At 32.7% G+C, this 26883-nt stretch overlaps 1 protein-coding gene across 1 annotated transcript in view; it reads right to left on the bottom strand.

Annotated features, from left to right (window-relative positions):
• Window positions 1-26883, bottom strand: part of ERBB4 (erb-b2 receptor tyrosine kinase 4) — a gene marked incomplete at its 5' end in the record, with an annotated part of 620722 nt that overhangs the window by 292147 nt on the left and 301692 nt on the right. Inside the window, 2 exons of the mRNA XM_011986142.1 lie at window positions 287-409; window positions 4524-4656. Of these exons, the coding sequence (XP_011841532.1) occupies window positions 287-409; window positions 4524-4656 (256 nt within the window). The remainder of the gene's footprint in view (window positions 1-286; window positions 410-4523; window positions 4657-26883) is intronic.

The raw sequence follows: 26883 nt of genomic DNA, 5'->3' as shown, positions 1-26883 counted from the left end.
TGCCAAAAGGAATATGACATAAGGGGCTCAGAAAGGTATAAAGAAAAAACTATACTTGGCTTTGTATCAGTTTCTTGCTTTTCTCTCAAGACTGTATCCATCCCAGCTCATTCAATAAAAATTAATGAATTCATTTGTGCAGCAATTTCTCAATATTATAAGTCTCCCTTTCTGAATATTATAAGAAAATTAGGTTGTCTAAAGTAATAACTCCATTGGCTATTATTTTTTAAACGTATAAAACAAAACTTAAAATAACTAACAATATGCATTGTTTTTTACTTACTTTATAAACCGTTCCAAAAGCACCCGAGCCAAGGACTTTTACCCTCTTCAACTCAGTTTCTTTCAAAATACGAAGTTGAGCTTGATTGGGTGCTGTGCCACTGGGAGTTAAAGGTTCCACCAGCTGCAAAGCGGAAGGAAGAAGATTATACTTTCAATCCAATAGTCAGTCCTCTCTCTCTTTCTTTCTCTCTCTCTCTCTCTGGTTCTCTTTCTCACAAAGCAAAAACGCACAAATATAGTTTGCCTTGACACCCAATACCTTTGTAATATGCACCACTCACCATTCACTGACACATTTATGCATTCTTTCAGACCCTGTCCTTTCTCTTCTCCTGCTCTTTGTCAGAGCAAACACAAGTAACAAATGTGTGCCTACCTTGAGGCATACTAGGCTACGAGATTTGATGCATTAAGGAAAGGAAATGCTGCCTTCTTAGAGCTTAAAACATACCTGGGAAGCCAGGACAAATATGTCAGAGGAGAGGGGAAAAAAGGCACAATGCCAAAACTCTAGGACAGTGCTGTTAAAACTTTAATGTACATCTGAATTACCTCAAGTTCTTGTTAAATACAGGTCCTGGTTCAGTAGGTCTGGAGTAGACCTGAAATGTCTGCATTTGCATAGAACTCTAAGGGATGCCCAGGTACCATGGTGATCCTCGAACACATTTTAAGTACCAAGGCCCAAGTGTACCTGTTAGATCAATAGTTCTACAATTCTATGATTTGATTCTGGATCATAAGTGAATGCTATGAAATGCAAGGAATCAAACAACTACTGGGGAATGAGGCTCACTAGTTTTGTCTTCCTAAAAAATGTACACTTTAAAATCAAGTATTGAGATGTCTAAGTCTTGAGATAATGAAATTGGGTTGACATTGGGAGGGCCACTGTGAAAAGCAGCCTGGGCACAGCAAGAGGAAGGAGGAGGAAGAAATACAGCAGAATACAACAGGGAGTGGGACAGGTCAGAAGGGTGAAAGTAAGGTGGGAAACCTACCTAATCATGGGGCGGGCTGTGTGTGGTCAAAGTAGTAAAATTAGGCTGATAGTTTTAGATATCATCATTGCTATGTGATTCAGTTGGAGGAATGAATGAGAAGGGGCAAAGTATGTGCATGCATGCCAATCACTGGCATATGTGAGAAAAAAAAATGTACGTCTAAGAGAGGCTCTGGATACCAAAAAGACTGTATCCTATGTTAAAATTTTAGGTTTTTATCTATGTATGAGTAAAAGGGCAAGTGCAAGAAATAGGAGTTTCTTTGTCTTTTTAAAGTTAAATTAAGGAACTAAACTTTACAAATAGTCTTTTTTTTTTTTCCAGCATAATAATCAAAGGCTACTACTACTCAAATTGTCTTGAACTCACCACAGTATTTCAAAGTATCTGTTTACAAAGCTAAGTGCACTGTGGCGCTGCAGCTTGGTTATGAATTACCATGCTTCTGTGAAAATCATGGCCTACTAAATTAGTGGAAGATTCTTGAGGGAAGATAAGTGTAGCTAAAGCAAGAATTTTAGGAAGAATGTAATCAAAAATTACCAATAAACTTAGGTTATCTTCAAATTTTTTTTTAATTGTGAGTCTGACAACTCATCTTCAATTTCATTTTCAAATTTAAGTTATATAAATGTAAATTTGATAACATAGAACTGCATTCAAGTCACATTTTAAAAATCTCAGAATCACTAAATTATTCGAAAAATTTCAAAACGATTGCTCAACTGAGTTCCCTTTATTTGAAGGCAACTCAACCATACAGAAATCGTTGGGTAGATTTTGATACATATGCTATATGTATAATGAATAACTCATGAATCATTTTTTAAAAATCATATACAAAAGTCACATAAAATCACACAATACTGAGAGGGGGCTTCAGCATCTTGGATGAGATATACTTAAAATATACATTGTGTATATGCTTTGGCATATACCATGCAATAATTTCATATTTTGAAAACTTTACAATTCTACCTCACCTTTTTAGCCTTCTTTTTTCTTGGGTATCATTTAATATATTTCACAAAAACATGTTTCTTTGTCATTTAATATATTTTACAGACATGTGGGTTTAAAATTGGAGGTTTATATGACAGTGTTGCCACTCACAGGAAGCAATTTGCCCTTCCTAGACCTTTATTTCTTGTCTGTGAAATAGGTACAGCAATAATTACCTTAGAAACTTGAGAAAGGATGAAATGACATAACATATGTGGAAAATTCTAGAATGTTGCCTGGCATATTGTAGGCACTAAATCTGTTACTTTTCAAAGGATGAGATCATGTCTCATTAATACATTTTTGAATCACACCATCTACCAAAGCATCAAGCTTACAGTGCATCTCAGTAAGCATGTGTGGAAAAAATATGTTTTCTAGTTTTATGCATGTAACATAAAAAAGACAATCTGGAGCAAAATGATTTGAGGAATGTGTACCAACTTTAAGTGTATGGAAACAATATATCAGGATTCAATAAATGTTCACTTCTGAGGCAGATTTCTAGCTTCAGTATTTAAAGATTTAAACTGACCCTCTTAAAAATCCCCCCTTTATTTAAAAGATGGTAGAAAATCATAGTTATTTTCTTTTACTAAGAAAAAAATAGGAATTCTACGATTATCTAACCACCAAATGTAAAATAATTTAGTCTTAAGGAATAACTTTCTATAAAAACAGAACCTGCTTATAAAACCAATAAGTGTGTGTTTATTTAGTAAGGAAATGACAGTTTGAAGGACATTCTTATAAAGCACTGCAGTATAAAAACAAACCAAGATAAAGCAATACAACTCTTTTCATGGCAATGAGCCTTCCCTGTGTGTGGTGAAGGGAATTTCTCTTCCATTATGCAGTCACCTAAATGTTGTGTTCCAAGCTTTCAATTCCTTTCCAGCTCTAGTTTACAATACTTCACTTCTCAGAATTCTCTCACCAACAGCCTCAAGCTGACCATGAGATAGAGTTCTCTCTGCCTCCAGTATCCTAGCTAAATTGCAAACATGCATAGCACAAAGCACATGTGTCATGTCCAAATTTTCATTCACATGTGCAAGATTAACAGTAATCAAATTGCTCTTCCATAAGCTTCCAGCTAAAGTAGGAATCATGATTAGGTTTTCCCATGTATGTAATTGACTACCTTTATTTTGCTTGAACATGTCTGTTCATGAGACAGCTCATTCCAATTGCACATAACTTTAATCCTTAGAAAGTGTTTTCCTAGAAGAAGCTGTAAGGTAGTCTCCAGAAACTTTCACAGGATACTTCTATCTAGATTTTATTTCTGGGTAAAGAGCTAAAATTTAATTCATTATCAGTATGCAAAATGTGTGAGTGAATTAAAATTCCCATTCCTCTCATTCCTGTCAGTGTTCAAAGGAAAAGTCAAATTGTCAGACTGACAATGAGAAAAACAACAAACGTTGGATAAGCTTATCTCAGAACAGAATTGCTCTGAATTGTTCAGATAGGCACAGATGTGTGTATCAGGAGAAAGGTAGGATGGAAGTTGAGAAGGGTCTGGTAATGCATAGTCTTCTGTAATTATTTTTTCCCTGTATCCTGTACCACGAAAACTATCTGCTTTTGTGCTAGAGAACTCAGTGTAGCAATATAAAAGACATTATAATCATTTATGAGTAATTTACATACTCACAATAACCGCCATGCATAATATTAAATGCATCCCATAAATTGTGTTGTAAGTTCCGTGTGATTACAATACTAAGCTTTATCCTGTAAGCTTAGTCTTTCACTGCTGGTGTAATGAGATCATTGACTACCAATTTAATGATCCTAATTAAAACATGCATTCCTTGTCTGTTTAGTTTTGTTCTGAAACAGAAAGATTCTCTCTCTTTCTAACATTTTTCTAGCTCTGTCACTGAGATATTTTCGATGCAGGTATTTTCTAGATCTGCTGCTATAGAGATATCCCCTGTCTAGAGCTTGCTAATGGAATCCCCCCAACCACACACACAAAATAACAGATACTTTCCCCAATACAATAATTTTGTTGACTACTCCCATCTATCCCCTTGAAGCCTTGACTATTTTTACGATATAATCTGACTTTCACAAGCTTTGTTTAACGGACTATAAAATAAAAATTTAATTAGGACATTGAACAGAATTTTACTTGGATTAAATAACTGAACATCATCGAAACCTTCTAAACCTGATGAAAATCCCCAAACACATGAAGAGAAGAAATAAATACCTCACCTCTGTTTCCAAGAATCTTCTCAAGGCTCTTTTCTTTTTGATGCTCTTCCTTCTAACATAAACAGCAAATGTCAGACCAACAATGACCAGAATGAAGAGCCCACCAATTACTCCAGCCGCAATCAGGGGAGTTCTGACAACCAGAATGAGAAAAAACAAAACAAAACAAAAATATGAAGAGAGAGAAGACAGAGGAAGAGAAAAGAGCAGTTGTACAAGACGTTATCCACATTTCACAAATCTAGTCATTTAGATGAAATGCATATATAAAAGTGCATTACGTTTTGCTCTATCAAAACCTTTCTCATGGTAAAGACTATAGTTGTTTTTGTGTGTGTTTTACAAATAATAAACCATGCACATACAACTCATCTTTGAGGATGAACAGTCACAACATGCCATTTGATGAAAAAAATGTAACACTTGCTAGCAGTATGAAAAACATATGCCAAAACATTGGTGTTGGTGCATTTAATATTTTGCTATTATATATGAATCAACAGGAAATACATTGTAAAATATTTTTGTAGTTTGTAATTTTATTTTCAGTATTTTCTCTGAAGCAGGCTTTCACAACAGTGGCACTACTGACATTTGAGGCTGAATATTAGTTTGTTGTCGTGAAGTGTCCTGTGCACTTTAGGATGTTTAGTAACATTCCTGACTTCCATCCACGAGATAGTAGCACCCCCATCCTCTAGTCATGACAATGTCTCCAGACATGGCCAAAGGTCTGTCAACATCATCCCCAGTTAGGAAACACTGCTCTAATGCAAAAATGAGTGGTCTCAACACATAGAAACCCCATGCCTCTGGAGTATAAGGGTACCAATACGAGAGTTATTATTGCCAAAAGTGCTATTTGAAACTCTTATTAGGGTAACTCTGGTAGGAAAAAGGTCAGGAGAAGGATAAAGAATTGGTTCAGACATGTTTTCAGAATAACGACAAGAGTATTAGAATCAATAGTGTGTCTAAGCATCATATACTCATAAAAGAGGTTTGCACATGAAGCATTACGTGAAAAGTGGTAAACAGTACCAAAAAGGGATTAAGAAGAGATTGATTGGAAATCTTCATTCTTAAATGTTTTTGTAATGTATTGTTAGCAAAGATATAATTTTGAAACTGATCACTTCTTAGATAATTTTTTTCCTTGCTTAAACAGCAGTAGTTGTGATTTTTAACTTATTCTAGAGTAGAGCAGTATCTCTGAGGTTTCCGTGGTCAGAGTTCTTAATCACATGAATTTTGTATACCATAGGAAATAATCTTGAGTGAAACACACAGGTGTTACCTAAAAAATATGTGACCATGAAGCCACAATGGATATCAAAACTAAAAAAGAACTTCCTGCATGCTCATGCTTTCCATAATAAAGCATTTTATATCTTGTATTTATATTTTTAAAAGAAATTATACTACATTTTCTTAAAAAATACTTTCTCTTGCTAAATAAAATTCTGCTCAGAGATACATCAGAAATATTAATGGTGGATGATCCTTAATAAAATCTTAAAAGTTTAAAAAGCTTATGAAAAAAATCTGTGTAACTTCTTCTATAAATGAAATCATGTCTTTTAAAGATCATGATTGCTATATTGTCATATAAAACTGCAGAAAAATCTAAAAAGGTAGTTCATCCTAAAGGTTGTTTCCTGACAGCTCAAAGTACTATAGTATACCGAAATGTTGCTGTAATTCAACTAGATTTTTCTAAATGGGATTTTCTGCAGATATAAAAATCTCTGCTGAGAAAATTAAACTATAGTATGGACAAAAACTCATCACTGTGATATGTTTTTGTTTGTGTAAGATCATATTTTTGAACATGCAAGTTAAATATTTATTTCAGGAAATATTTTATGTTTTAACCAAAGGTATAATTTTTAGTCCAAATGCTTAACATATCCCTGGAAACTCACTGTTATTGAAAGGGTTGTATTTTTGTTTTCTCAGTCCAATTTTTTACTGCAAAATATTTATGTATATTTGAGACTAGTGTCCAACATTTTGTCAGCTGTAGATTCAGACCAACTCTAAACTTTCTCTGCTTATTTATTTTGCAAAATAATAGGTAGTATACATATTTATGTAAATATATGTAAACGTCAATGTCACTGTATATGAAAAGAAAATGCTCTATTTTGTTTTTTGTTTGTTTCTTTGTTTGCTTGTTGTTGTTGTTATTTTTTAGGAACAAACTTCCAGGAGAAGAAAATAATACCTCTCTTTTATTTTATTTTGGTGGAGATCAATTGCCATATAATTACTATACAGGCAAGTAATGCGCAAAATAAGACATTCAAAAACTCAAGACAGTAATTTCTGTTTTTATAGTTAGAATTTACTTTCAGTATTTTCTCACAGCAATATTTTTGGTTTACTTGAATTTCTTTACTGTTTTCTTACCACACTGCAGGAATGGTAGAGGTACAAACAACCTGAAGAAATAAAGTACTACAATTTCTGTACTTAAAAACCATACATAAGTGTTTTATTGAACATTTTAAGAGGCCACATTCTTCCTATTCCCACAGAATTTACTTTTGAAATGTAAATCATTAACCACAAACAAGCAACCAGTGAAATCAAGAGGAGGGAATATTCCATAAGACAACTTGCAGGTTCTTTTTTATTCAGTGAGTGCCATGAAAAAGGTTCTGACGTAGCTTAAGAAGACTTAATAGACATAGCAACTGGAGAGAAAATGTAATCCTGGATTAGATCCTGGTTTAGACAAACCAGTTGTAGAGTCTTTTTGGAAAACTTGAGAGATCTGAATATAAATTATATAGAAGATGAGAAGATAATTTGCTGTAACAGAAAGACGTGCACCATAAACTGAAAAGATTCGGTTTCCAAACAGTAGAACTTCAATATGAAAAAATCTATATTCATATATATCTACAAATATATCCTCAGATGCATAGATCTGGAATAATATAAAATAAAATTCTAAATAGTAGTTGTCTCTGGGTAGTATGAATACAGTGTTCTTATTTTTAATAATTTGTATTTTCTAAATTTTTATAATCCATTTATATTTCTTTTGAAATAAAAGTTTATTAAATTTAAGAAAAATGCAGAAAAAACAAATCATTGTCTAAAATTTAGTTTTGTTCTCTTTTTCTTGAATGTTTACTTTGCTTTTGTTTCAATTAAGATTTCATTTTGTTATTCCTTGTCCACTGTTACAATCTAAGTACTTTTGCATATATTTTCTATTCATTATAGTTTGATATGCCTGAGACATTTAATTATTATTATGTTTCTTACATATGCTTCTTAACATTATGTACCATAAAACCAAGATAATCTGAAAAGTTAATACTATTTTCACATTTCCTACTCCTCTGAATTTTTACGATTCCTAGATATTTGTAAGTATAGGATAGATATCTGTTTGTTTGTTTGTTTGTTTTTCCTGAGAGTTTACACTTAACTCCTTTTATGAGGACCCTTTGGGTAAAGAGGAAATAGCAACCTAAGTTGCTTCTTTAAATGGCTGTGCATCTCTCCTTGGTCTAATGATGATAATGGCTATTACCAACCAACCTGTTTCTGAGGTTGAATGTGATTGATTTTATTTTTTTTTTAGATGGAGTCTCGCTCTGTCACCCAGGCTGGAGTGCAGTGGTGTGATCTTGGCTCACTGCAACCTCCACCTCCCAGGTTCAAGTGATTCTCCTGCCTCAGCTTCCCGAGTAGCTGGGACTACAGGCAACCGCCACCACACCCAACTAATTTTTGTAATTTTAGTAGAGATGGGGTTTCACCCTAAAAGGATGTGATCAATTGATAGTTTACTTTATTCTGTGACTTGGAAATAGTATAATGAAACTGATATCCTCCCACCACTGAAGAAAGTAATCCCACAGGGATTCTGAATCACAAATGAACTTTGCTAATTTATTTAAAAGCATATGATTTGGTTTTCATAATTTCATTTAGAAGTTCAGAGACAATGAAATGGATTAAATTCTACTGACTTGAATGCAATTATTTTATAAAAGAGCAGCATCTTTCCAAGCTATATTACTCATCATATATATATATATATATATCAGAATATAAAATGTGAGACCTTATTTTTAAAAACATCCAAATATTTTCTTCCATTGTTCAGTTTTTTTTCCAGATATCAGACCACAAACAAAATGTAATAAAGTCAATACAATTTATGATTAAAACCCAAATGTTTTAAAAAACTATCTTGTTATGCTCTTTCTATTTAATGTTATAAGGACTGGCTATCTTTTAAAAAAGAACAATAGTATTTTCTAAATTGGTAAAGCTGGTATTTTGATGAATATTGGAAAAAATGTTAATTCTATGATTCTACCTTTTTTTTAAAGGTAAGGCAAGTTCATCACCAAATAAAAGGTTTATTAAATTTTGAATATATGTGTATTTTCTTTACTTTTTTGAATACAGACTAATTTTCAACTAAAGATAAAAGAACCTGTAGTTCTATAAAACACTGATGGTGTGCTTCCAATTCATAGTATTGACTATGAATCAAAGACTTTCACTTTTAGAAGCTTGTAGGTTAAACTAAATCATTTGAAGACAGGTCTTCAGGATTTGTTGCATCAGACATAGACCTGCTTCACTGCTTATCTATGGGCACTAAAGGTTAAACTGAAAATGCGTGCGTGTATTTTTGTTTTAAAGTATACAAGAAGGAAAAACAAACAAAGACAGGCTAGTCAGATAAATGTAACAGGGATTTTTTTTCTTTTTTTAAAAAATAAACTTTGCAAATTGCAAAACATGGTAAAATAGTATCTCCAACATTACTACCTTATGTTAATTTTTCAAATTCTGTATGACTTTTCCTTATTGTGGCAGAAAGATGCTTTGGAGCCAGGCAAATCTATGTTTTAATCATATGACTACTTCTAACCAATTGTGAGTTTACTGCCACCATCAAATAGTTTAAATACACGTAAATACATTCTTTACCTAAGCTAGTACAAAAAATAAATGCAGAAGGAAATTATATAGTCATGTTTACATTCATGATATCTAATGAATTTGCTTCAAGATCATTTCTAGTATTATCATTAAATCAAATACCTTTAAGTTTAGGAATTATGCATCCCATTTTGGCCAGGATGGTCTTAGTTTATGCCAGTCTAATAATCAATAATGCCCCTTTTACTCTCTAAAGTGCGCCATGTGAGAAATAAATCAAATGTTTATCCTATATTTAGCCCAATCGAAAGGTATTTAGGATACCGTGAGTTAATAAGTATTTATCTGTATCTCTATATTAAAATGTGTATGTTGGGGTATGTGTGTATGTGTATATAGGATCAAAAAAAGCTTCAGTTTACCTTTATGAAAGGGAATAATTTCTATGAAATCTGACATTTTCATTTTTAGTGGATTATTTCCAATTGAAAATAAGTGCATTGCTAATGACACTCTGTTGTGCCATAAAACCCATGAGTATGTGTAGGTGTGTGCATATATACACATTCATACGAAAGTGTCTTAGTTTTATTTTCAGCAAGTTTTACTTTCTGGGAAAGTAAATTAATTACTGCATTTTATGAATGTATATGTAACTTAAATGGATATTTCATAAACTAGGGTCAAATGTTATAATTCTCCATAAAGTTATATTTCATTTAAAAAATATAACTAGTAACACTGGCCATCATGCTACATCCTATCGTTCTTCTGAAAATCTTACAGTGGCTATAGACAAAAGCATGAGTCTATCATTACCCAGAAGCCAAATGTATGCTCAGGGGTATATTCTGTTTTGTAAATTGTTCTTGCTGTAAGAAAAATATAGTTGATCAAAAACCTATTGACTCTCTATTAAAATAAAATTCTTATAATTCATTCATAATTACCAGCTGAGACAAAGAATATAACTTTGAAAACAATAACATTTTCAATATTTTATTAATTATGTGTATAATTTAAACATAGTAAAAGTCTGTTTCCATAAGAGAAACACATGATTTGACAGCCATCAGATAGTCACAGGTTTTACAGCATACAGGGTGTCACTAGCAATGCACTTATTTTCAATGGGAAATAATCTAACAAAAATTAGAATGTCAGATTTTCCTAGAAATCATTCCCTTTTATAGAGGTAAACCAAAGGCTTTTTTGATCCCATAGACTACCTTTAAATTTAAATCATTTAGCTCGACTGAATGTGAACTTTCCATTCTAATAATTTCCAATACTTGTATATTTTATGATTAGAATTTAATTTTCACATACATTGTATAGTTTCACAATAACTATGTAACACATATCTTATAAACTCCATATTAAATATAAGAAAATAGAAAAGATGCCTGGATAACATAAATAGTAATGCTAACATTTTATGTATTGGAGTCTCAAGTCCATTAAACTTTCGGCTATTATATTTTTTCTCTTTCTAAAGATGATATATTTACACAAATATTTTTCAGGTATTTCTTCAATATCTATGCTTGATAGTAGAGAATACAAAATGCACATAAATGTATTTAGGGTTTTTCATAGAACTTTTGACTTTATATTTAGTTATATCTTAATATTTTACTTCTCTTTGGACTATCATTTTATCTGTATTGCTATATTCACTGTGATTTACTTTTATTAAATCCTTTATATGCTTGGGTGTAAAGTTTATAAGTGACATTCTTCTTTTAGCTTCAGTTTGTTTTCTCAGTGAGAAAACAGTTAAAAGGTTTTTTTTTTTTTTTTTTTTTTTTTAACTTAAACGGGATTTCCTTTAAGAAAGGTAAAGACAAGCAGTATCTATTATTACAGTGACAGTACCTATTGTACTGCTACTCTGTTCCGCCTTCCCCAAAACAGTTCAGATTTGAAACAAGAGACCTTGAAACACCAGGAGACATTGAAATTCCCCAGAAGACATTTTAAGGGTTACTGCCTAGGGCAAGGAGAGCTACATTAAGGGAGTTCTTTTTCTCCTGCAAGTAGTGCTTATTCTGATGCAGAATTCAACCTGCTTTATAAACGTGACACATCTTTTCTTTTTGAGCAAATGAAAGTGATCTTACAGTTTTTAGTTGATGAGACCTGGGGGATTACAATAGGTCTCTGTCCTTTGATTAAGGCTCAGGATTCCTCTATTACATTTCAAATATGACCAAAACTTTAAGTGCTGAAGTAAATGAATCACAATGTACTGTCCCCCTTCCTAAGCAAATTTGAATGTTTTGTGACTCGCCTTTATGTGTTAAAATCAATCTTTTTTTCAATACGTGAATGCAATATTTCATTCAATAACACAGTGTTGCAAACATACTTCAGTAGCAATATTGCCATTAAATGAATATGTAAATATAATCTGATTCTTTCATATCTAGATCAGCTTCTGAGAAAAAATTTCAAGTAGTTTCACAGCAAATCCTTCTCTTTACAGGTAACATCTACACATATCCATGGGCTTTTGTTCGTTTTTTCAAATTTTGGGGAAGTACATAAACTTATACACTCGACTTTCAGGCAAATATTCTCATGTTAAGGACACCATCCTCAGAATATATATAATCTGTCTAGGAATTTCTACACCCAGGGTTTTCTACAACTAAAGTGTTGAAAAAGAATAATGCCAGGGAGAACTTTCCTTTTAACAGGGTTTTTAAGAGGTCAGATGAAGTTTTGATGCTTTTATTAATTTTTGCACAGTTTATACCTATTATACAATATCATATATCTATATACTATACTAATACAGTACCTTTATAATTGTTTATATACTATTATCTAGATAGAATATATATAAGGATCTGTTTAGTGACACAAGCAGAATATTATAAATATTTAATTACAAAACGAATTAACCATTAAGTATCACTGTGTCCTATTACTTACTTATTATATGGGCAAGGTAATATGAAGCATCAGAGCAAAAGATTTAAAAATCGAGGATTCAGTTCTTACAATTTCAGTTACATTACATATCAAAATTGTTCGGCATGATAAGGAATTTAAGTTTCATAATAGAGCAGAAAGTATTACATAAACACTGCTCTGTGAAGAAAAGTGGGAGAGGGATAAATTATGGCTGGCACCATTCTTGTTCCCATGTTTAAAAAGTTTCCTTTGCCTTAAAATCTCCATTCATTCTATGCACTATAACTTCAGATACTTTGTTGCTAATAGAGAATATATTCTATGTATAAATTGCCTCTACCTTTATATGGGACCATAAAACATACACGTTTGTGTCATGCTTATTGGGCACAACTACATAAGACAAATTTAGAGCAATCTCATTTTCAGAGTGTTTGCGAACTTTTTTTTTTTTTTGAGAAGGAGTCTTCCTCCGTTCCCCACGCAGGAGTACAGTGGCGCCATCTCGGCTCACTGCAACCTCTACCTCCTGAGTTCAAGTGACTCTCCTGCCTCAGCCTCCTGAATAGCTGGGATTACAGGCACCCACCACCATGCCCAGCTAATTTTTGTATTTTTAGTAGAGACAGGGTTTCACCATGTTGGCCAGGCTGGTCTCAAACTCCTGACCTCGGGTGATCTGCCCACCTCGGCCTTCCAAAGTGCTAGGATTACAGCTGTGAACCATCAAGCCTGGCCTTACAAACATTTTAAAATAATAGCTTGGTTTGTTTGTTTGTTTCCTTCATAGTCAATTCTGTATATAAAGCATTTTTGAATTTCTTTTTACTATACTTTAGATTCCCCAATCCTTGTTTTAGACTGAAAGAAAAAATTTTAAAAAATAAAATGCTAATAAAGAGGGAGTAAAGAAGTGTCTTTCTTGGGAAGTATCACTACTCTTTATTCAGATGATGTATTTTCTACTTACATTGGCCTGCTGGTCGCCTTTTTTCCTGCTGAGGAGACCTACGAGTGTGCATCGGGGAGTTAGTGGCCTGACGCATACTGAAGATTTGGATGAAGTGAGATGGGAAAAGACTTTAAGAAGTGAATACAGTTGTAGGAAAAATACCAGGATTTTTGGACATCTATCTAGAGTCACTGGACATTTCTTGCAGGATTAATGAACAAAGTTCCTTTTACTAGATATTTTATATGTGTTATGTGAAATAATTCTTCCAATATAATTGATTATTGATGTATGGTGAATCTGAAGTAGGCTATACAACTTGTCCAAAGTCAGAAGCATTCTAACTGGATAGTGAAGCCTAGACTCTTAGTATATTTTTCTCTAAATCCTTTTTCCTTTAAAATATAATTATAAGGGCATATTAGGAAAATTATTCTGGTAGAAAGTTGTAAGATAGATAATCAGGAAAAGGAAAAGAGATGCGAGAAAATTAGTTTAGCTGACTGTTTTAAGACTCCTCATGAGTAACAGTGAAAGACAGATTACGAAAGTTTAAAAGGAGATGTGGTGAGAAAAAGTATTAACAGCAGCAAAACTGATTAAAAGTATAAACTTAACAGTGAAGAGAGAAAAAGCAAGCACAAAAATGACTAGACCCCCATACCTAAGAGAATATATAAAGGCCCATGATGCCTTATAGGGACGTGCAGAAATCAGGAGAGAGACAATTAGAAGGGAGAAGTTTTTAATTCTTTTTGATCTATGGATTTGAAGCACTAAAGGGTATCCAAAATCTATGTCATTCCATTCAACTTTTACAATTTCTGTATATATTTGTTGTTCTTTTTAATTTCAAGACCCATACCTGTGTTGATTTTATTAATAGCTTCACATTTTTAATTCAAGTGAGTCACAGACAACATTCTATTCCATTCCCTTTAAGTTTTTCCAATATTTTATTTGTTCTCTAGGAACATTCAAAATTCAAAGGAAGAAAAATGTGGCTCAAGGGGCTTTATTTCTTTTCTACTTCCTCCCCCTTTCCTTTTTGCTTTGCTGACAGACTGTATCATTTTAGGTGGTTTCACATCTCTCATTAAGATAAATTCTACTGTTTCAAACTGTTTTTGTTCTTATCTTTTTACTGACCTTTTGAGATTATCAGTTGCAAGAGGAACAAACCTTAAAAATATTTAATACATTTAAAAAACCTGTTCATAGTACTATTTGCCTTGGGTAACACATGTTAGAGTCAGATGCCTTAGTAAGGCTACATGGATCTCATTGCTAATTCTTGTGCCTTAATGTCATCCCCCGTTTGGAGAATTTAAAGTTTGACATTAAATATTAAAGCTTAAAGAAAATTCTTTAATTGAAAAAGACAATTAAATATAGATACTCCAAAAGAGGCCCCGTCATATTCTTTTATAATTTGATAATTTTTTTTTTTTTTGAGACGGAGTCTCGCTCTGTCACCCAGGCTGGAGTGCGGTGGCGCGATCTCGGTTCACTGCAAGCTCCGCCTCCCGGGTTCACGTCATTCTCCTGCCTCAGCCTCCCAAGTAGCTGGGACTACAGGCGCCACCACGCCCGGCTAATTTTTTATATTTTTAGTAGAGACGGGGTTTCACCGTGTTAGCCAGGATGGTCTGGATCTCCTGACCTCGTGATCCGCCCGTCTCGGCCTCCCAAAGTGCTGGGATTACAGGCGTGAGCCACCGTGCCCGGCCAATTTGATAATTTTTATAGAAGCAATCTTATGTTCCAGATGCAAAGCTGTAAGTACTAGTAAGTGGCTTCAATTTTATTGCCATCTCTGTGACTGATCTCAATTCATTCCATTTTGTTATCATGCTTACAAGAGTATTTGTTTTGACGACTTAAGTGTCTTAGACTACACTTGATTTAGATATTTATAATTATTCTTTCTTGGATTCTATTTCAAACTAAATTATAAGCCCCATGAGGTTAGGACCATCATTTATAATTTTTGTTTCTTTTATCGCTCTAACTAATAACATTATCTAATAAGTTTATCAATAATTGTTATAAAGTGAATCAAGTAAAGTGGGATATTTTAAGTAATAATGAGTTCTTAAAAATGCAACTCTTCCTCTTGATTTTACTCTTTGGTATTTGGAACAATTTTGGAAATAGCAAAATATTTTCTTTGCATTTATCTCTTAGTTTGTCTAAAACCAATCATTTTATTTCCATTCTCTTGATTCTTGAATTAACTCTCATCACATTTTTAGTCTCTGCCTCTTCACTAAATCAGTTCTTATCAAGGTCATCAATGGTTTCCTTACTGCCAAATCAAACAGTAATTTCTTAGAGCTAATCTTAATCTCGTGGTAGATTTTCATACAAATGATCAGTTCTCTTTTCTTGAAACACTGTCCTCCCTTGACAGCCATCCTTTCCCTAGTTTCTTCTCTGTCTGGTCAGTCCTTTTCACTCATTTTTTGCTATTTGCTCCATATTACCCTGACCACTAAATATAGGAAAGTCTCAGGACTCAATCATTGGATTTCTTCACTTTCCTACTTATGCCCTAGATGGGATGTACCATCCATCTCTTTATCTATGTAATGATAAGCAAGCATATTCAGAGATTGAAGGTAAAATAAAAGAATTTCTATTTTTATAATCTCAAACATAAGTCCTTTAAGTGCTGGAATTGTGTCACAAACACTTTCTTATGTTTTAGAGTCTAGTTTATTGTCTCACGAAAAGAAGCACTAAATACATGTTACATGAATAAATAACTGAATGAAAGTTTACTTTCATAAATATTTACAAACTTTTTATCTTAAATCAAACCTCAAAAGCACATATATCCTTCAACAGTCTCAGAACTCCCTATATGTTTTTAAACTTAACAAAAGTATAATTCTAAAATATCTTTAATGGAAAGAAAATGAGAAGAGTTATTTATGAAATATTTAAAGAAAATGAGAAGAGTCATTTCTCTGAAATGAAGCTGATACATGTTTAACATTTGCTTATTCCAAATTTCATAGTACTTGGTAAAATAATATTTTCTCCTAAAAGCAGTGAAACTAATCCTGAGACGAGTTGTTATTTTTCTTTGCTGGTTTTAGTTTAGTTTATCCCTCACCCTGACCATATTGTGTCCAAGTCCCAGGCTGACTAAAGCAACAGTAGTTCCTACTGCCCTGCTCCCTAACACATTCCAATTTAGTGAGTTTTAAAATGTTAAGTAACAACTTCCTCAGTCTCTCTGCATCTTGGTGTAAACATACAACCAAATTCTTGCCAATGAAATGAAAGCAAAAGTTGACCATAGGGAATTCTGGGAAAGAACAGGTAGAGCTGATGAAGCCGATTCCTCTACTTCTGTCCTTGGATGTAATGCTTAGAGCTGCGGCACTCAGTGTACTATCAAAACAGAAAGATAATAAAATGATATAAGTTCTAGTCCTGTTGTTACTGATCCATGGAACCCACGGCAACAGCTATGCCATTTCTAGACTACTGTTATGCAATAGAATAACACATAAAACTCTTGGGTGAACCCATTACTGTTTTTACTTGTAGGCAAGGAAGATACTAACTGAAAAGTTAGTATGAAAAGTGACTATGTCCAAATTTTTTCACTTTTCCTTTTTTCTTGCATTTTAACTGTCAAATGCATCATCTCAAGATACTTAGATTTTTAAAAACATAAATGAAGTCAATGGCCCTTTCCTTTCTTGTTAACACTTACTATCTCTGGTGCTTCTATTATGTCTGCTTCATCGTCCCACTCTCCTGGTCATTGACTAGGTTTTACGTGTATCAGACTTTTCTGAACCCTTACATTGGAGGGGGACAGAGGTGGGAGGAAGTGCCTCACACATTTATAAGTAACACTAAGTAGAAACTTGAAGAGCTTCCTCAAGGATGCTGCCTCTAAATTGTGGAATTTAAATATGCTATAATAGATAGGATATTATGTGTCATCCATTTTCAAGTAGTGATAAAATTCAAAAGTAGTAAACGTTTCCTGAACTTATACACCTCAAGCAAATATGTACTGAAAGATCAATAAAGAGAACATGAAGAAACACAGCTCTTCATTAGCATTTAATTTGGCAAAACGCGAACATCCAAGTTTTCTAATTTCTGGATCCATAGTAGATTGGAAGTAACCCAAGGAAAAAATGAGAGGGTGAGACTGTTTCTGCCTCCACAGGGGACTTGGCGAAAAGACAAACAAACCCTCCTTTCACAGAGGCTTTTGGTCATTGCACCCCACTTTAAATAATGTTTTTAACTTAGAATTGATTAGTTTTTGTATTCTAAGAGGAGGTTTATTGTGACTGAATTCACAAAAACACATTTTAAAGCATTTAATAACAATGTTTAGTAATATAACTCCTTTCTAAACTTATATAAACACCCAACCCCTAATTAGAACACATTTCTAATTATGGGGAAACCCATTTTTTTCAAAAGCTATTGCCTAGACGATGTTATGATTCTGCAGATGCTCTGAATACAGATTCACAGCCTCCAGATAATGTAAGAGAAAAAAAATCAAAACTAAGCATTTAAAACAACATTGAAATAATATAATACCAAGACAACTTTATACTTTGCCTGAAACCATTTCATTTACATGCAAAAGAAATATTTACTACTAAGGAAAAAACCCACATCTACATGAAACATTCTCTTCCAAGCTAGAATATTAATTTTCCAATCTGTTCTTTGTCTTTTTTTATTATTAAAATTGTGTATACTATTAACAATCAGCCATATGTAATGCTATGTATTGTTTATGGACATCCAGCAGAAGATCTTTTAAAATCTCTTTGTTTTCTAAATGGTCATAAGAAAATCATCTAAAAGTAATTTGGAATAAACATAGTGCCTCCATTTAAGTTTCCTAAATGAAGTATATCTATAAACTTTCTTCTTTTCAGTCTTTGAACTTTCAGATTGTGTATCTTTATTTTTTCATTTAGAAAATTATCTAAGCAAATGACTTATCTTTACTTATAATCATGCCAATTGAGTTTATGTAAAATCTAAGTTTTTCTTAGAGCCAAGGGGGAGGAGAGTAAGAGATAGCAGTTACTGGGTCCTAAATTCACCCTCTGGCACTGAGTTAGTTGCTGAAAAACACTAACATCTCTTCTTGAGTACTTATTGGGATCACTAAGTATGTTAGTATTTAGCTATTTGCAAATTGTCAACAACAAACAAACAAATGAATCTAAAGAACAAAAGTGTAAATTTAAGATGATATGCAATGGGCACTTTCTTATAAAATTCATGTCAGTTATCCTTTATTATCAAGTAATGACATCTGTAATAACTTAAAGAGAAAAAGAGAGAGACAGAGAGAAGCCCTCACAATCTATTCTTAGTGTTTTATAAAAGGATTAGGCATTGCTATGACTAAGTTATTCTATAAATATTATTTATAATTTCAAAACTACATAGGATCAAAGCCATCCTGTGAATTTTATATATATATATATTTCTTATTCCTCCATAAAAATAAATGATGTTGAAATATTACAGATACAAATATTACAGATGACCATCTAGGATTACTTGAAACCAATTAATAAATCAACAGACTTTCAAAAATTAAACTTCTTTATCCATCAAGATCTCTGTATAACACGATTAATGGCACCATAAATGAAACTATTAAGCTCATTAGAAGAAATTTCTAAGTTATGCAGTCTTTGGCAACTTTTGGTGAAAAACTTGCAGCCATACTTTGATGGAACTTGTTTAATTTTAGATAGCTATGAAAGATAATGATCTGTTATAAATTTATGTATTTTATAATGACACTATAATTCAAATGTTTTTTAACTCATGTTGTAACTCCTGTGATATTTAATGTGTTTTCTGTTTGACTTTTTGAATAGCAATTCACATATATAAAAAAGAAACTTGAATGTTTTCATGTATTTTAATTAATCCCAGCTAAACATACTTTTGTAATGCAGATACACATACATATATATGTTATTTATTTTATAATTTGTAAAAGGCAAAAAAAAAATAGGGATCGCCTATCTTTCAATAGGGAGTTAGTAGTAAATTGATACTAGAGAATACTAGGCAATCATAAAAAAGGATTATGTCTGTTGATCTGGAAGGCTGTCCATAAAGTACTATTAACTGAGTAAAGGTAGTTACTGAATAATGTGTAGAGTATGCTCCCTTAATCTGTAAACAAAAACCCTTATTATTGTATATATGTATTAGCATGTAGAGAAATGTGTGGAAGGACTAATGTGTAGACATAACATATACATTTCTATTTAATACTCTGAGCATGTATTACTTTTGTAATTTTAAATTTTATTTAAAAATATATTTAAAAAAAAGAATTAACCTTAAAAGACAGAAAGAGGGAAAAAATAAAAAATACCCAAAATATGATGAGTTGGTGAGCTTTAACCATCAGGATGATGAGATCTATATTTACTTGCTTTGGATTTAAAAGAAAGGCATATGGGACAAATTGCTAAGATCAGAACCATTGCTTGAAGATAAATTTAGTTACATAAGTACAATCAGAAGCCAAAGAAATTTTATTTGTAAGGGAATTCCATCATAATTTCTTATTTGAAAGCATACAAAAACTGAAATAGGAAAAATATTTCATGATGTACTGATTTACTAGTAATCTGTACCTGCACAGTTGCACAATTGCTGATGTTTGTAGTAATGATGTGATTTGGAGTAATTATTATATATCAGCATTTTGCAATTAACGCTACAGGTATGGAAATTTATTAATGTCTCAGAACACATACAGGATGCTGTTAGATTCTGATTATGTATTTAACAGTCTTCTAATTTAATGAGTCTAGAGTCACTGAGAGCAAACCACAACCTGTTATTTTCCATGCAAAAGTAAAATAGATTGACCTTCAAGTTAGAGACATGTAAAGAAACACATTGCAAATTATTGATGATTTGTGGATTAATGTCAGAATATTTTAAATGCAAAAATTAGCCCAGTTTGTATTTGAATTTAATATTTCAGACCATCTCTCTCCTCATACAAATACACCTCCTCCCTTTTGGCAAGATGATTGCATCTACAACCTCAAAGAGAGTTTAGAATTTTACATAAACTCAATGTTTTCGTACGAAAGTTGTACATTTATCTGTATCTTTATCCTGTAATTATTTTCTCCAATAAAATAATGAAGGAAGGAATCTTTTCTTCTCTAAGACTAATCCTTTCAGATTTTCTTTGCCTCTTAATTCTTCTGATTCTTTTTTAAGGAAATTTTTATAATTAATAATCTCTTCTCTCTCCTGTGTCTCCAGCCTCTCACACTCTATAAAATCTTCCAAAACAGACTCAAAATTTCACCCTTTCTCAAAATATCTTTCTCTTGATATTATTCCCATTCCAACTATTTCCCAATCTCTCTCTCTTCTCTCTCATCTACATTTCTCAAAAGATATCAACACTTGGAGAAACTTCCATATCTGTATATTAAATTTCCCATTTAGCATCACTTGAATATGTCAAAGTCACTGCAAATTCACCACATCCGAAACTAAACACAGGATGACTAATTTAGCACCCTTCTACTGTGACAAATCTCAGCTAATGTTACCCCCATCCATCCAACTTTGCAAGCCAGAAGCCTACAAAAAAAAATGATTAACAGTTTCTTATCCCAATTCCTTCATATCCAGTTAATCACTAAGTATGGTATTACATTTTAAGTTCTAAATATTTTTTGAATCTTAACACTTCTCTCCATTCACTCGAATTTCGGGCTCCCCAATTCCCTGATTACTTATTCCAATAGTTTTAGCCAGCCATTCACATTGATAAAACTAAATATTTACATTACCAACAACTGATTAAGTTAGAAGGTCAATACTTGCTTCTCAATCAGCATATGGACTCACTCCCTTCTAGAACATTTTCTTCACTTGGCTTCCGGGGCTTCACTTTACCTGATTTCCTCCTACCTCCATCCATTCTGTCTCAATTTCCTTTGCCATACTATACCTTTCTCTTCTGTTCTGCTCGTATAAAGTATGGAGTATTCTAAGGCTTGGGCAGTTTTCCATCTACGCTTTCTACATATGGAATCTCATTTAATGTAACAAATTTAAATATGAATGATGACCCAGACTCCTCCCTTGAGCTCTACAGTATTATATTTATTTGCCTACACAAAATCTTCACTCAAATATCAAATAAACATCTCCAATTTGTTATAACCTTAACAGAATTTTTTATTTTCCTCAATTTGTTCTATTTCCTTTTGAGTCTTCTCCATCTCAGTTTATGACATCATTCTTACTCAGTTACTCAGGTCAAAAACCCAGGTGTCATTTGTTGTATTTTTCTTTTCTTACCATCTGCATATCACATAATCATTTATAACTTCCCTCATAATAAATAATCGTGCATGTAAATAATATAAACCAATATTAAATAATATTTTCTCTTTCCCTACACAATGAATTTTATGATATTAGGAATTATGTTAATTTTTCTCTCTATTCTTTCATCAGTATCTTAGCCAACATTTAACATGTAGTAAATACAATGAATATTTATTGGCTGGATATTGTTAAATAACATATATGGAGGAGGGTTTTTGTTTTGTTCTGTTTTCTCCTGTTAAAAACAAATAAAATATAGTATGTTTGACTGTGTCGACAGTGGGAAGAATTTTTCTTGGGAGAAATCACTTTTTACCGAAACAACCAGAGCAAGATGATACACAATCTAAGATTCAAAACCTATCACCTACAATCGTTACTACTTCCAATCAGTTTTGCCCAATCCCATAAATCCTATAGTATGATCTAGTAACAACAAGGAAGTGCCTGCCAAAGTCCAGCACTATATTGTCTTCTATTTTATTTTATTGTCCATGAGATTTGAATTCTTACTTGTACTTTTGATGAGGGAGGCTGGGGATGGTAGCATTAATGCAATTAGGAACAGGTGAAAGTTGTTCTCATATGAAACCACAACTTTTTCAAAGCTCTGCAGAATCTGAAAATAACTCTCACTTTAGAAAATACTTTTAAAAACTGTGCCTATATTTGTCTATATATGTCTTAAATTAGTATATCTGATGTATTTAAAAAGTTACATTATTTACAATTATAGGAGTACATGCTTAGATCATGGAATTTATTGGTCCAGGGTAAAATACTCTGTGTGAGAACTGCATTATAAAATCCTATACAGAGGTAGGCTTAATAGGTAAAAATCAAAACTAAGAGAAAGACATTGAGTGATTTTTTTGTAAATTGCTGAATTACTGTTTCATCATTTATGAATGACAATAGTGACTACTGTTTTTATATGCTTGTCATAAATATTAAATGTCATAGTGTAGCACACCTGATATAGATACATATTAGGATTTTCTAAAGGTGGCAAAAACAAGCTCCTAGCTACATATAAGATTTGGGAAAAAGCATCAGTACTCTGAGAAAGAAATAAAAACTGATGTTTTGGTTTTCCCTTTGGTCCTTTTTTTCCTGGTGTGTGGAACAATATAGCTATTCTCTCTGGGATTTGAACTCCAGGATTTGGAGGTCAGAGATTGAACAAAGGAGTAGCTTTGTAAATTTATCTTGCTTTGTTCAGAAAAACATGGTATTTTTCCCTCAACAAGTAAACTTTTTTTGGTAAAAGGTTTTTGTTGTTATTTTATTTTTACTCTACTAAAAGTAACTATAATTATTCCATAAATGACTCAAGCATATGGAACGCTTCACACTGAGCAGAAGAACAGAATGCTATAAAAATTACAATGGCTACAAGCATTCAGAGTTTATTAGAGGTGAGGTTCCCTTTCCTTATCATTCATTCTTTAGTACTAAGTTACTGCAAAATTATAATGAAATTATACCTCTTTGGGTTTAAGGGTAGATGATGGCAGAGAAGGAAATCACTGTAAGGGAATTTTGTTGATAAATCAAAGCACTCTGCTAATTAGCTCCTGCTTATATACATAGTATAGAAAAATAATTGTATGTTTATGAAAAAATGATTAATTAGGGAATATGCTGAGGTAATAAGAAAAAGGCATGAAGAGAGCAATTTGAGTTAATATCTACACATCATTTTATGTAACCACATCACAGAAGGGGGTCTCAGTTAATTAGATTCCCCGAGTTAAATAGAAAATATGAAAAAGGTACTTACTTAGAATCTAATACAATATATGCCTAAATTATATGATAAAATAAGTTCAACTCTTTTCTAAATATATGGCAGACATAAAAACAGAAACTTTGGTGTCTACTTAAGAAATATTTTTGGTTAAGTATTGTTCATTTATAAAAACTGAAACAACGTTTTAATTAAAATATGGGCTATAAAACAAATTTAAGAAGATCTATGATATATAATTCCAACCCTTTGAGTAATGTTCAATTTTAAAAGTAGGCCATATTGGGAATTCTAAATGCAGACTCAAATGATCATAATTTAGTCTTCTCTTATAGAAGTTTATGAGATCTGTGTGCACATATAAATATACAGGTATATGCAATGGGTTCAGGCAAACAGATGTTTTTCCTCGACTCTAGTTCATCCCATCTGTAACCTATTGAAGCTGATGAAATAAACACCCTTCTGTGAATATGCAAAATCATTCCCTCCACTGTTCTTATTTTGTATAAAACTATTACCAAAATTGAACATTAAATCAAAGTCTCATGATGACTGGGCTGGAGCAGTGCTGTCCAATAGATATATAATACAAGCTAAATAAGTGATTGAAAATATTCTAGCAGACATATTTAAGAAGATGGAGTTAATTGCATTTTTTTACCCAATATACCCATATTATTAACATATCAATATGTCACTGATATAACACATTATTAATAAGATATTGTACATTCCCTTTTCCATACTCGTCTTCCCAATCCAGTGTACTTTTTACAATTACACAGAATCTCAATTTGCTTTAACTCCATTGAAAGTGCTCAATGGCCATATGTGGCTAGTGGTTACCATATTCGACAGTGCAGGTCTAGAGCAATCTTGAAAGAGACTTACAGGTCTGATGACTTAATGAAAAGGCCAAAAATTTGATATTAACCAGTGAGTACTTTAATCAGGATTCTGTCTGTGAGGTACTGCTCAATAATGCAGCATGAGCACCTGGAACCAACATGGACACTGAGAACTTACCTTACAGTATATAAATGTACAAAGAGAAGCCTGGTTTTAGTTCCAAGATAATACCTTATTGCTTGCTCTAGGGCCTTTGGGGGCAAGAATATGATAGTAAATTATTTGAAGATAGTTTGACCAATTGATCTCTCATACATAAAGGTGCCTTTTTATGGCAAAGTTGCATGACCCACAGAATAATAATAAAATTTCCTTCAGGACAAGAAAAAACAAGAATGGCACCATTGGAAATATTATATGATCAAGTCCCCAGGGTAAGCAGATGTGCTAGACAGAAATCAAAAATTGCTCCCAGGATTACAGCCACTGAAATATACACATACCTTTCCCACTGATTTAAATTGTAACCCAGGTGCTAATGTGAAAGGATTTTGCAGATGTAATTAAGGTCCCAAATTTCTTGACCTGAAGGTAGAAAGACAATCAGCAAGGGCCTGACTTCATCCCATGAGCCTTCAAATCTGGGTCTATTGGTTAGAGAGAGAAAATCTAGGAGATTCAAAGAATAAGGGGATCTGAAGCATTGTTGCTGGGTTTTGAAGATGGTAGGGGTGAGGTGGGAAGGGCTGGTTCATGACAACGAATACGTATGGCTGCAAGGAACTGAGTGCAGTCCTGGCTAAGAATCAGCAACAACTTGGGAACCTCAGTCCTACAACTTCAAGCAACTTGGCTCTGCCAACAACCTGAATGAACTTGGTAGTGGACTCCAAGCTCTAGATGAGAACACAGGCCAGACAGCACCTTGATTTCAGTCTAGTGAGAAGATAAGAAAAAAACCCAGCTATGCCATGCCTGTAATTTTACCTGTGGAACTATGTTTTGTTTTATTTATTTATTATACTTTAAGTTCTGTTTTATTATACTTTAAGTCACTCAGTGACTTTGAGTGTAATATTGACATTTTAGGGTCTCTAGAAGCTTTGGTAACAATGTCTGAGCATTTTGCTATCAATGTAAAAGCCACTTTTACAACTTTGTAATACTAACTACTTCTGTTAAAGTAACCCCTTTAACTGTATGAGCAGTAATTAACAACTGAGCTGAGATGTTTTTGTTCTTCCCTTATAATTCTGTGATAACCTTGGTATTTGATGGGTACTGGGAAATGGGGAAAAAATCATGTGGAATAGAAGAGATTCACACACTCTCCTTCACCTCTTCAAACTCTTTTTAATTCAAAAGTAAATTTAATATACAGAACTTGGTGGACTGAGGATAGACTTATAATAAAGGGCTGTGTGCTTTTATTTATTGGACTTCAGGATCATAATACAACTGCCACTCATCTAAGGTAACCATCTATGGATGATTTTGACTGTTTGATTTGGACATAAGTTATGAACTAAGTTCCTTGGGGGCAAAACAAACAAGGAAACAAAATGTGCCAATTGTGAAAGTGGTGCCAGTAATATCATATCATCTCTCTCATATATCACATGTGGGTCACACTGCTAAAGGATTAAACTGTTATGTGACCTCTTAGTTAATAACTTCTGTACCATAAAGTAAAAGTATGACACAGGCATTAAAATATGACAAGAATATAAAATGTTTCAAATAGCTGCCCACAGGAGATTTAGATAGTTGAACTTAGTTAAATGGCTTTATTTTATATTGTGAAGCACCTAGAATAATTGATTTAGAGCAAGTAGTTAGATAAAAATGCTTGATATCTAGTTGTTTTAATAATGTCACAAATTTGAAAAGAGTTATTAGTCAGTTTACATGTGGACTGCTAACTAACATAAAGACATGTTTTGCCGATAGAAACTTGACTTATTGAGATTAACAAATTTCAGACCTAATAGGAGACTGAGATTAAAAGAAACAAACAAACAAACAAACAAACCACCGAAAAAACCTTTGGATATATATTTGACCAAGAATCTACAATGGATTAGAAGCAAATATTCTATTCCATCAGAATCTATATGAAAATAGCATGTATGCAAGCTAAAATAAATAATATACAGAAAAGAATAAAAAAAATCTTGCTAAACATATTTTTTTATAGGATTATTGAGGGAAAAGGAAAACCACCAAAGGCAAATACTATTTTTAAGGCACTTAATTCAGGTAAGGGAAGTAGGGAGAGGTTCTAAAATATCAAGTATTATTTTCATTATAAGCAGCATATTCTAGGAGACTAAAGGTAAAAAAGAAATTCTATTCTATCTTATCAAATCTTCCTGAAAGAAATTCCAGCAGCAGCCAATAATATAAATGGAGTGTGGAAATCAACTCATAAATTGTAGGCTTGCGAAAGAATAACATTGCGTAGAAAATGAAAGTTGATCAAGACTGGAAACATTTCACCTGCTTTCACTTAAATCTTCTTCCCCCCAGGCCCTGCTCCCGCCCTGCCCCCACTGGTTTAGGAAACA

The sequence above is a fragment of the Mandrillus leucophaeus genome, unplaced genomic scaffold (assembly GCF_000951045.1).
Source record: "Mandrillus leucophaeus isolate KB7577 unplaced genomic scaffold, Mleu.le_1.0 Scaffold1079, whole genome shotgun sequence".
NCBI lineage: Eukaryota > Metazoa > Chordata > Mammalia > Primates > Cercopithecidae > Mandrillus > Mandrillus leucophaeus.
This window is presented reverse-complemented; position numbering and strand designations above follow the sequence as displayed.